Source organism: Vicia villosa, unplaced genomic scaffold (assembly GCF_029867415.1).
Source record: "Vicia villosa cultivar HV-30 ecotype Madison, WI unplaced genomic scaffold, Vvil1.0 ctg.002484F_1_1, whole genome shotgun sequence".
In the NCBI taxonomy this organism is placed as follows: domain Eukaryota; kingdom Viridiplantae; phylum Streptophyta; class Magnoliopsida; order Fabales; family Fabaceae; genus Vicia; species Vicia villosa.
This window is the reverse complement of record NW_026705941.1, coordinates 1-13,447: the sequence shown is the minus strand read 5'-3', so window position 1 is coordinate 13,447 and position 13,447 is coordinate 1. Positions and strand designations below refer to the sequence as shown.

Here is a 13,447-nt window from a genome sequence, read left to right as displayed (position 1 = left end):
ATTAATGTAAACAAATTCTAAGAGTATTACAATGCTTCTTAAAAGCTATAATCACAACTGTGATATTTCTCTTAAAGTTTAAGCTTAATCTCACTATAATATTACAACAGCAATAAGTGAGCTTGATGATGAAGTTTGAGAGCTTTTGATTTGAACAACGTTTTTGCAAGTTGGTTCAGAGTTTGTAACTCGTTCGTTAACCTTTGCTTCTCATCAGAACTTCATATTTATAGGCGTTTGAGAAGATGATCGTTGGGAGCATTTAATGCTTTGCGTATTCCGTACAGCATTGCATTTAATGTTTCACTCTTTTGTCAACTACCTCGAGCCTTGTTTCCGCTGTGTCTACTGACGTTGCCTTTAATAGCTTCTAACGTTCCTTTTGTCAGTCAGCGTAGCCTGCCAGTCTAGTACTTGCTTCTGATCTGATGTTTGTGTAAACAACGTTTGAATGTCATCAGAGTCAAACAGCTTGGTGCAGAGCATCTTCTTGTCTTCTGACCTTGAAGTGCTTCTGAGCGTGATACCATGAGAACTTCAGTGCTTCTGCTTCTGATCTCAAGTTCTTCTGATGCTTCCATAGACCCATGTTCTGATTCTGCTTGACCATCTTCTGATGTCTTGCCAGACCATGTTCTGATGTTGCATGCTGAACCTTCTGAGTCAGTGCTTCTTGCGCTGATTTTGTGCATACTCTTTATATAATTCCTGAAACGGAAATTGCATAGTATTAGAGTACCACATTATCTCATACAAAATTCATATCCTTGTTATCATCAAAACTAAGAATATTGATCAGAACAAATCTTGTTCTAACAGTTTAGAGACCTTCTGTACTATTTAATTTGTATTTAGTCGCAGGTTAAAGATTGTGCCATGGCTAGGGTTTCTAAGTTTTGAATTGGGAACTCTGGTTACACGGAAAATTGGCCAAAACCAGTGCTCCTGTTGGATTCGTAAGGTGATTTATATTTGATCTGGGTTATTCTCTTGCATTATTTGATGGTGTTTTGCAGGTTGATGGATGGAAGACCTATGGCTACGCCGAGAAACCGTGGCTAAAGGCTCTGTGTTTCCAAAAAGAAACTCACGAAGAAGGAGAACAGTAGAGGGCGCGCGGATTTTATTTTAAAAAAACGTTTACGACGTTTGATGGTTTATGTAGGATACGCTCCAGTTCATTATCAGCGAGCGAGCTTGAAGCGAATGACAAAGACTGTATACCAATCACAATCCAAACAGGGGTTCGATCCTCGCGCGCAACGCGTTTGTTTTTCTTTATTTTTTGCATTAACAAGCCTGCGTCACGGTGCACTCCCCACTCCAAGCAATCAGATCGTCTCAAGCCCCAGATCCGATGCACCTGGGTTGAAGGTGCATCGTATGGATCATCAGCTTCACCACACACAATCAGAACCCAGGTTTTACTGTCTTATTTTATTATTATTTATAAAATTTTGTTTTATTTGTTTTTTAAAAATCAATTTAAAAACATCTTAAACATTAAAACTAAGATTCTTATTTTAAAGAATAAAGGGAGTTAATTTGCTAGGTTTGATAAATTAATTAATAATATAATTAATATTAGGATTTAATTTATCATTCGCTTCGATTAAATTTATTGATCGCGGTGGGTAATAATCGATTATCTAATTATTTAGATTAAATATTAACTAGTAATGTCTAATTTGATTGATTTATCTAATTAGGGTTAGGAGAATATAAATTAGGATTAGGGCTATAATTAGGATTTAGAATTATTTTCCCGATTATTTCGATTATTCGATTTAATTATTTTAATCAACTTTAATTATAAAGATCATAAAAACCTTAGAGAATTAATAAAAGTATCAGGATTTGCCCAATCCCACTGGCCATTTGGCCAAAATATTAGGATTTAATTTATTATTCGTTTCGACTAAATCTATTGGTCGCGATGGGTAATAATCGATTATTTAATTAATCAATAAAAATAAGAATACATTTTATTTTGCTAAAAGGTTTTAACCATCTTATTGGTTACGATGATTAGCATATTTCCCTTTAAAAAATTTGTTATTATTTTTAATCAAAGCTATAGATTATGAGGGATAACGATAAAACTAAATAATTAAAATACATCTATTTGCTATTAGTGATAATCGAACCTATCGATTAGAATTGTTAGCAATTCTTTACTAATCTATTAATTATGGTGATCAAACATATTGATCATTGCGATTAATAGTGCAAATTAAAATCAGGATTGTACGCCCAATCTTAAAACATTCATCTCTTCAATACTGTGAATTTCGAAACTGCGAATAAGGTAATTCAAAATACCTTGCAAAACCACAAATCTCAAAACTACGATAAGGTAACTCAAAATACCTTCAAACCACCTCATATTAATTCTAAGGCGTACAACCCTGTCCCCGAACTACGTAGACTCTGATCCTCCATAAGGAGGTACGTAGGCACTTGGCAACAAGGCGAGTCCCCTTCCCCAAAATTCTAATTAGGTTCGAATTTTGCCGTTCACCCTCTTCATTTCCTTATCTATTAAACCTTAACATTTAGCCATAAACCTTCGCCTTTAAACTCAAAACCTTAGGAAAGGGTTAAGGGTGCCTAACACCTTCCCTTGACCTGAATATAATAACTTACCGCGAATCTCTTAACTGCGTAGGGTTTCCTATTCGCCTTGGTAGAATAGGTGGCGACTCTAAAACCTTTAATTTTTAGGGCAGGTTGCTACAACTGGCGACTCTGCTGGGGACAACACTAATTGTGATTATTATGCTCCTATAGGTTTTGACAGGGTTTAGGTTTTTGGTTAATTTTAGGGTTTGGCTAATTTTTTAGGATTAGAATTTTGGGGTTAGGTTTTTTTTTTAAAATATTTAAATTTATTTATTTATCTATTTATTTTATCTGTAGAAATTTAAATAAATATTTGTTTATCTGAATATTTGCTGTTTTATTGCATTTTTTGGGTTATAAATAACAGGATTTTGGGATCAGATTTTTTTTAATATTTAAATTTAATTTAATTTTATTTATTTATTTACGATTTTTATTTACAGTAATTTTTTATAGTAATTTAAATAGATATTTATTTAATTGCTTGTTTGTTTTTACTGTATATTTCTGGGTTATGTATAAATTGCGTTAAAATCGAAGTGTGGGAATTATCCTTAAGACCAGGGGAGACTTGCATCGCCTACGAGTCTTATTGATAATTCGACTCAGAGTGGGTTGAATATCCGGAAATGTCTAAAACGAGACTTGACTTTGTTGAGGGCAGGACTTGGTATTTGGCTGATCTCTCTGAGAACCTACCCCTAAAACTCAAACCTCATGGACAAATGAGTTGTTCTAAAATCCAAAGAGACAAAAAGTCTCGGAGGCTACGAACGACCCCATGAGACCCTTGTTAAAACATACCAATGGGAAGGGTAGACCCCCTAATCCGTCATGTCGAACCTATGAACTTAGGGCTTTTGTGCTTTTGTGCTTGTTATATGTTTGCGATTTATATACTGTGAATATTTGCGTTTTAATTTTGCAGGTCTTCATATGCGTTCCCTAGCCCGTGGGGATGCTATTTCAAAGATCATGTCCTTCCCACGAAGGACATCTCCATCCGCACACGTCAATTGGTCTCTCGATGACCATGAGACCTAGTGGCTGTCTTGAACAGTCACCTTGGGCCTACATCTACGCACTCCCTAGCCGTAGGGATTCTACTTCTAAAGGTCGCATTCTTCGTAGGAGGGGCAACTTAGTTAGCATACGTCGATTGGCCTCTCGATGGCCATGAGATCCAGTGACTGTCTTGAACGGTCACCCCATGCTTACTCCCGCGCACCCCCTGACTTGTAGGGTTTTGGATTTCCGTTTATACATCTTTCATCCCTAGCCTGTAGGGATTTCACTTTGTTTGGTATCGTCCTTAGATAGGTTGTGTTCCGCATAGAGAACCTTCCCACGAGGGACAACTTCATTGGTACACGTCGAACGGCCTCTCGATGGCCATGAGATTTGGTGACTGTCTCGAACGGTCACCTGCTTCTACCTTCTGTGTACTCCTTAATCTAAGGGATTTCCATTGGCGTGTCGTAACATCTAGCTTGCAAGGATTCCACTAGGGTCTAATGTCACCTCAAAATCCGCATAGGCTATCCTTAGGGTTACATTTGTCGCACGTCTGCATTGCATTGCATATAAGGAGTCACGATGTACACAAAAAAGGAAGTCTTTTGCATACGCATGCATTTTCATTTTCATTTTCATGTATTCATACATTTACATTTGCATTCATACCTTCTCCCGTATTCATGCTCATTGTCCTAGCCGATTTCCCGGGACTCCCGAAGAAAATCAAAGGATCATAAACTACGGAGAGAGAAGGATAAATGGAGAGATGAAAATGAACCTAGCCTTGCAAAGAGAACAAGGATGCCTTTCACCATGCCAGCCACATGTTCAGGCCTCTTCGTAATAGGATTGTAAATACAAAGGTTATCATCGAGCAAGGGTTAGTTCAACAAAGAAGTTCCCTCATAGATACACTCAAGAGGTATCTAGTCATTAAGGGGTTCATCTTAGAACATAGCAAAACTTACAAGGACGCTCCACGATAACCTGGGGGCAAGGATTAGTCCAACTGGGGAAATATCCTGAACGAAGATGCATAACTACGATGGAGGGAAGGCGACATATGTTAACTCCCCACCAAGGAGAAAAGGGGTCATAGGCTTTCTTTATCAATCTACAAACTCTGAAGGTTGCGAACGGTATGATACTATCCTTAGAAAAAGCAAAAGAGATTCAGTCAAAGGAAACTCATGAAGTTTCGAAACGACGAAAACCCACCGCTAACAATTCATTCCCGACAGGTTTGACGTGCCCAAGGAGAATTCGAGGTTACCCTTTTACTTCTACAAGTCTAGGAACTAAGGAGTAAAACAAGGTCAACGGATTTACAAAGGAGATTGTCCCTAGGATCAATAGGTTTTGTCATGCTCAAAATTTCAACCCCTACAATCGCTAAGTGTTACTCAGGATAAAAGCTGTACCTTCGGATTAGCAATTCTAATGGGATGACCATGCAGATTTTGGAATCAATTCATTCGCTTCATTCGCTCGCTACTATGACTTTCCACTCGCACACTTCTATGCTATTTTCAATTTCAAATTTAGGAGTATTAACAAACATAAAGGAGAATGACGAATACAAATAACTAAATCTCACTAAACGTATGCTTTCAAGGTAAGACCGAGCCGACGATGTACAGGCATTTTTTCAATTCCTAAACAGTGGAGATATAAGGATGTTAATCCCTCGTCACCCCCTCGAGCCAGGAGTTGGAGTTTGTTTCTACTTTTCAAATAAACCTTGATTTCAACTAGGGGCAGGGTAGATTTCGATTAATTCAATGGTGTATTTTTGGTTGTCAAGAGAATCAATCAATGAAGCAAAGGTTCAAGCATAAGGATCAAGCAGAGCAAAGGTTCAAGCATGTCTTCTTCCTCGCGTTCATTCAAGAATGAGGGAGCAATGGAGATAACATTCACAACAATCTTCTTCCTCAATACATCATTCAAGATCGAGGACGTATCAAAGTCGAAGCTTGCAAATCAAAGTCAACATAGCAGTCACAACATTCAATATCCGAGGATCAATATTTCAAAAGGAACGTTAAAAAAAAGGGAGGAAAGCGCCCGCTAGGTCAAAATGGAAAATTCCATGAAAGAAAACAAAATGACTTAGGCAAAAATTAGGGCATCCTGATGGATCAAATTCAAAGGAATTGGCTCATGCAAAAATAAGGGATAAAAAAAAACAAAGGCAAAATACAAAGGATAATCTTGTGACTGCTAAATCATCGAAGCTTCCCATCAATGCTTGGATCTCTACAACATTTTTCATCGGTGCTTGGATCTCTACTAAGGCTTCTGCTCAACATCAGAACTGAAACGATTCTCTTACATACAAAGCACATTCATTGGATTAGGCGAAATTTTAGGATTTGGAGAACATCAAGGAGAAAGGGGTGGGTTAAATAAATTTTGAGCCTTATATCCGTTGTTTCTTAAACCACAAACCAGTCCAAGTTAAAACATTCAAAAGTCCTAATTGAGGCGAGGTTAACCACGAGAGCATATTAAGCAGAATTTTGTTATACTGACTCCTAAGGTTGTTAAAACTGTTCCTAACCACTGCGCTTCTTCAAGCATTCATTTCTAATCATCCAGTCCTAATTCATAACGGACTTCGATTTCAAAACTTGCATACGCATCGCATTGGAGTTACTTCTCAAAGGGTACAACGTCATCTACGAATATACACTTAGCATCGAGGAGATCTCGGAATGGGTTTAATCAAAGGCAATTATTTCTAATAAAGACTCTTGAATGGGGAAACCACGTCCAGAGGGTTTTCCTAAACAAGGGCAAAATTTCAAGGATTTCAGGGGCATGCAATCAAGGATCCTATTAACTAGGGGCATTCATTCTAAGGATCAATCGACTTGGGTCACATCTCGAAGCAATAAAAATCAGGGGAATGTCAAACGTGGGAGAAATTTAAATGGATAGAACACTATGGATTGCCCTCCATATCCTGGAGATCAGGGGCATACCCTTTAATCTAAACGTCGAAGCATATGATAAGGTTATTTCTTGGAGCACTTCCTTCATGGCTTGGAGATCAGGGGAATCTTTTTCCACGAAGATATTGGGGCAGTGGATATCAAATCCATAGGGTGAATAATTCGAAAGGTTAAAGGTGTGAAGAACAATTCAAAAGGCTAAAGGCGTGGAGAACCTCTAAATGTTAAAGGTGTGGAGAACCTCAAAAGGTTAAAGGTGAACAACTCAAAAGGTTAAAGGTGTGGAGAACCTCGAAAGGCTAAAGGCGTGGAGAACCTCTAAAGGTTAAAGGTGTGGAGAACCTCAAAAGGTTAAAGGTGTGAAGAACCTCGAAAAAGCAAAGGTGTGGAGAATTCCAAAGAGTTGAAGGTGTGGAGAATGTCAAGAGGTTAAAGGTGCGAATTGCAAAAGGTTAAAGACGTGGAGAACTTTGAAAATTCAAAGGCGTGGAGTAATTCAAAGGGTCAAACCGGGGCAAGACGCACAACAAAAGGAAAAGACATCCTCATACTTTACAACCTCGAACAAATCTTTCTCCTAACTATGATCTTCAAAGTTCAAAAACAGGTATTGGAAAATCGCACTAGCATCCAACAATCTTACAACATTAACAAGCTATATACACTTTGGTTATCAATGACCTATCATCTGGGGCATTCGCATACTACATATCACAATCATTTTACAAAGGATATTTTGCAATTACAAAGACATTATCAACGATCATTCAAATACAATCCGAACTAGGATTTATTCTAACAAACATCCCATACATCAAAACATCCAAGTCATCACTCTAGTGCTAAACCATATTGTCCACCTGCTTCCCGGTAACCTTACCGTTGTCAGTAATCTCACTGATTGTTCATTCCCTAAACCGTACAATTTGAAGTTTTCCGGTAACCTTACCTTCGTCAGCAACCTTATTTTTTGTTTATTTCCAATCGCCTGATTGACGTATCCCGGTAACCTTACCGATGACACTAACCTTACTGTTGGTTTATTTCCGATCGCCTGATTGACGTATCCCGGTAACCTTACCGATGATAGCAACCTTACAGAGATATTCACCCCAATCACTCGATTGATGTATCCCGGTAACCTTACCAATAATAGCAACCTTGCTGTTCATTTCACTCATAAACAAACTACGCATATGCATATGCATAAGCATAAGCATTATCCACATTACCAAGCCGGCATAAGCATAGTCGTGGTATAGGTGCAAATATGGTTTAAACAAATTTCAATGGGTTTAAGGAGATAAAATCTGGGGATTGCATCAGCATACATACATACGCATTAGCGTTAGCATACATGCATCCTCATAAGCATTCGAGTCAACATCATAAGACATCTACATGGTACAAACGTCAGGATCATAGGCATGTACACGCTACGTATTATACACCACGCTTCGCACACTACGCTTTGCACGCTGACTTTATACAGACAACATATACAACGCCAGGTCTCTGGCTCTCATATTTCTAAATTCTGCGGATATGTCAAGGAAATTTATGCAGGTAAGCTTGTCAGAACTATGAACTTGCTCACTCGAATCACTATTTCACACTTTTTGAGGTTTGCTTCAATTCCGTGCTCAGTTAAATAGGAGCTTATGAACTTGCTCACTCTTACCCCAAAATGAACTTCTTTGGGTTGAATCTCGTGTTATATTGTCGAACATTCTTGAACACCCACTAGATGTGCTGAACGTGAAGCTCCTCCTGACTAGATTTCACAATCACGTCATTTATCTATACCTTAAGTGTCTCTCTTATCTCTTCTTAAAAGTTCTTGCTCATCATCCTCTAATATATCACACCAACATTCTTCAACCCGACGGGAATGACATTATATTAGTAGTTGGCGTGTTCGATCATGAATGTTGTTTTTATCTGGATGGGCTCTAAAATATGCATCTGATTGTCTGTTGGAGGCCTGTAAACTCCAACGTGTCAACATAGAGGATATTGCAAGAGCTTCCATCATCCACAAAAAATCCAAATAGGTTTCGATCAGCAATGGTGACCGCTAGGATCAGAGGCATATCAAAGTTTGAAATATTATCGATCTTTTCGCGATCTAGAAATCCTAACTCCAATCGATCTCCGCTTTGTTGAACACTTGTGTCCGTCATGAGTATAAGGTAATTCGACGATAACCAAATGCAAGATGTTGTGGCACCATGGATTTTGTCAATCGATGACAATTAGTGAATAATTAATTTGGAGGATGGAATAGATCTCTTGGACATGGCTAACTAATTTACTTCTTTCACTCCTTCTGCTTCCGGTAGAGATCAGATTTCAGATCGAGGCTGACCTGGTAGTGGAATGTCGCAGGAATCAAAAGACTTTTCCCACACACTGCGCCACCGTTATGTTCTTGAACCAAAATTGAACGTAAATGGTTGATGCAGAATCCTAAACAGGTGGTGTTGATCTCTGAAAAAATCCAGTATTTTCAGAGTTCAAATTTTACATATTATTCTAAAAATAATCACCATTTTTTTATTTTTGATTATTAAATTATAATCTAACACATAATTTTTAAATTTTTTGAAAATTTTATTTAAATTAGTCAGAGTTTAATCATAATAAAAAAAATTATTTGTCCATATTATATCTATGATGAATTTTTATGAAATTCTATTTAGCCATGCTTTAAATATGATAAAGATGAGATTTTAAGTTGTAGCTCACCCTTAAAAACAACTCTCATGATTATTAAAAAAAAACACATATAACATTATTTTTTATAAAAAAAAAAAAACTATTTTTACTATAGGAGCTGCAGCAAAATTCATATTTCAAAGAAACATGTTCTAAAAAATTCAGCATTTTTTATTTTCGTTAATGTATCACAATCTAACACATAGGGGTGGAAATAGGCCAGGCCGATAATAGGGGCCTACAGGCTAGTCTATATAGGCTCAGGCCAGGCCACACATTATTTTTAAATAGAAAAGGCCTAGGCTTCTTTATAAGCCTATTTAGTTAAAAAGGCTAGACCTCAGGCCCTAAAAAAAGCCTTTTAAGCCTATCAGGCCGGCCTATTTAAATAAATATGAATATTTTTTTTATGATCATTATGTTATGTTTTGTACTTTGAATTAAAATACATAAATAAAACTTGGTTATCTTGAAGAACTTGTGAAAATAAGATGAAAACACCAGATGAACATTGCTTTTCATAAGTTTTCTTAAACAAATAGTCTCCTAGAACTTATGCTAATAGGTAAGTTAAAATAAGTTAGTCTGTTTAAACATTATTCTAATTGCTTATTTACATATGTCTAAAACAAATAGGCTTTTATGTAGGCTAACAGGCTAACCAGGCCTTTGAAAAGGCCAGACCCAGGCCTAAAAAATAAGCCTACGACAGGCTACAGGCCAGGCTTAGGCTTCGGTTTTTTTTACAGGTCAGGCTTAGGCTTGGCAAGGCCTAGCTCGGCCCAGCCTATTTCCACCCCTACTAACACATCATTATTTCGAACTAGAAATATATAGGAAGCCTTATTTTGAGCATATCTTAGTATTTATTTTTCTCTTTTTGAACTCGGAAAGCATATAGCTTTGGCTAGCCACCCTACATAAGGTGTCTTACTACCAATTCTCAGGTGTAGTTACCGTGCATAGATAAAAATCTATGCACCATGCATAAATTATTATAGACCCTTGGATCATTGGATCAAATTCTAGACATCAATTATTATTACTCAATACTCAATACTCAATACTCACCACTCAATACTCAATACTCAATACTGGATTAAAAACATGATCCAATGCTTATGTAGGCTTATGCATGATGCATAACTAAAATCCTTATGCATATTAGCCAAAGCCTCAATTCTCTATGTGAAATTCTATTTTGAATAATAGTCTAGCTTCCCAAAAAATGCGGAGCACAATAATTAATTAGCATATCATTGATATTTTTTTAAAATTTATATTTTTCTCACTGCTATACCATTAGACTGCAATACTGTACCACTAGATTTAGGGGAATAAGAATGAGTTATTTCATAATGGGTCATGCTAACATGTGCCCTAAGGGCACATGTTAAGGATACTATAATTAAAAAAAGTTAAATGTAATTAAATGCAATAAATCATATTTAAAGTTTCGATACATTGAATGCACGCATTCCAAGAAAATATTTCTATAAATATTTCATTATCTTGTGTCCTTGGGGCATATGTTAGCTTTTCCCTTTCATAATATAATAGCTTCTTTTCTAAAAAAGTTATTGGATGAAATATATTCATTTTCCTCTATGTTTTCTACTTCAACTTTATAATATCAAACGCTTCATACTTATACCTTAATAAATAAATATTAGCATATCTAAAAAAAATCATTCATAAAAGCATGTTACAAATACTAAAATTTACCAAATTAGCACCTCTTGTTTTTCCTCTTTAATAGTTAAAAATAATTAGATTGCACTGCATTTTGACAGGGGTAGTGATGTGGTGTATATCTTTCACCTCTCTTGCATTGCATTACACACAAAACAACAAATTTATTTCGGTTACATCCTCACAGTCACACTCACACACAATCATAACAATATCTCTCGTCCTTTTCTTCCATTTTTTCCGCATCATCTCTACGCTGCCACCCATATCACTCACTCACACACTGCTGCATATATAACAAACCACACACTCCTCAACAACAACTACCACCATTTCCCTTCTTTTCTTTTTCTCTAATGGATAACCCTATGCAATTGCCAACAATGGCATTTTTATGGTTCATCTTCATACTCTTTATTTTGAGCTCCCAAAACAAACCTCCCATTGACCCACTTGAACAAAATGCACTTTACCATCTCCTCAGCTCCCTCAACCCAACCATTCCTTGGACCGCTCTCTTCCCCGACGATCTCTGTGTCACTGCCCCACGCTTCGTAGTCTGCGAATCTCATCGTCAACAAAACCAAACTACCAAATCACACATTGTTCAACTCACGTTCCCACCTTGCTCGCCAAATGCTACTCTCGACCCTTCTCTCTTCACCCCGTTCCCATACCTTCGCAAAATCTCCTTCTCCAACTGCTTCAACAACATGCACAAACCCATTCACCTCCTTTCACTTCCCTCTTTCCCTTCATCTATCCAAGAACTCGTCTTCATCGACAATCCATCTCTTGTTTCACCTCTTGAACCTTTTCTCCGCAACCTTACCTCTCTCAAGAAACTCATCTTGGTCGGAAACGGCTTCTATGGTGAACTTCCTCTGCAGATGAGTGTTTTTCATAACCTTGAACAGCTTAATCTCTCAAGAAACAATCTCTCTGGCGAGGTTCCGGCAAGTATCGGAATGCTCGAGAAATTGGAGATTCTTGATCTCAGTCATAACGACTTCCAAGGGTGTGTCCCAGAACAGGTCGGGAATCTTGTTAATCTTTTGAAACTTAACTTGAGCCATGATGAGTTCGGTTGTAAAATCCCAGAGAGTTTTATCCATTTGAAAAAGTTGGAGTTATTGGATTTAAGCTTCAACCATTTAGGAAACTATGGTATCCCTTTGTTCTTAAGAGAATTTTACAGAATGAAAGAAGTTCATTTGAGTGGGAACTCACTCACCGGTAAGATTCCAGAAATATGGAAAAAACTTGGCGGTGTTGAAAAAATAGGATTTTCTAAAATGGGCTTGGTTGGTGAAATCCCAGCTTCAATGGGAATTCATCTGAAAAATATGACTTATCTTGGGCTTGATAACAACAACCTTGAAGGTCATGTACCTAAGGAATTTGGGTTTCTTTTAAAGTCTGGTAATGAAATAAACTTGGAGAACAACAATTTGAGTGGTAGAATCACATTCATTTGTGGAGGAGGAGTTGGAGGGAACAAGTTGAAGTTGGGAGGAAATGTAGGGCTGTATGTGGAAAACAAGAATGATAGTTGTCCTGGTGATGTCATTTTCAATGGGGTTTCTGTTTCTGTGCAGCTTTTTGATCCTCTTATGTTGGTTTTGCTCTTCATCATATTGTTCGTCTTTTCTTGATTTTTAGTTTTTAGTTTTTAGTTTTTGTTTCCACTAAACAAAGTATTACTGATACATCTGTTTACAAGAGTGTCACTCAATTGTAAATGGAGTTGATAGTAATGATAGAATATAGAAGTGAAGAAATGCTTAGAATAGCTCGTTTCAAATATGGATGAGGAAAACAGAGCATTAAGATGTTTCTATGTTCCATTAGAGTACTGCTATATGCATATTATTACATTTTGGAAAGGAGTTCATGCTCAAATTAAGGCCAACTTTGAATATTGTATGGATTTTGCACTGTTGCAATTTACAAAATCATGATATTTATTACCTTTTGAGAGTTTCATATAGATAATAAATACTTATTAGATCAAATCTGTTTTAAAACAAGTTAAATAATGACATGATACTCTGTATATAATGTTAATAGAGAGTTAACAAACTAATTGCACTGCTTACTTCTCTGCATATTATGCGAATGTTAAATTTGATCTCCTTTTCAAGTTTTATTTATTGTTTTGATTATAGAATGAAAAAATAAAATTTTAATCCACTTCCGACCTTCTATGTCAATCTTGTTATTTATTGGAAGAATTCTTTTGGACTCATGATTTTGGAAGATCCTTTATAGCAGAGTACATGAATATACCACACACACACGACTACCTTTCCATCATTGCTTTCAAGTTTTTTGAAAATCCTAAAAATTATAATCTTTCATTTCCATCGGAAGTAAGTATTAAGTATTTGGAGAAAGAGAATTGATTTTAGAAAAATACTTAAATAAATAAAAAATTAAAG

The 13,447-nt window shown here is 36.6% G+C and overlaps 1 protein-coding gene across 1 annotated transcript; it reads left to right on the top strand.

Moving 5' to 3' along the window:
- Positions 1-11,389: 11,389 nt before the first annotated feature.
- LOC131638924 (piriformospora indica-insensitive protein 2-like) lies at positions 11,390-12,661 on the top strand. Its single transcript, XM_058909450.1, has one exon. The coding sequence runs from the start codon at positions 11,390-11,392 to the stop codon at positions 12,659-12,661; it is 1,272 nt and encodes a 423-aa protein (XP_058765433.1).
- Positions 12,662-13,447: the final 786 nt, after the last annotated feature.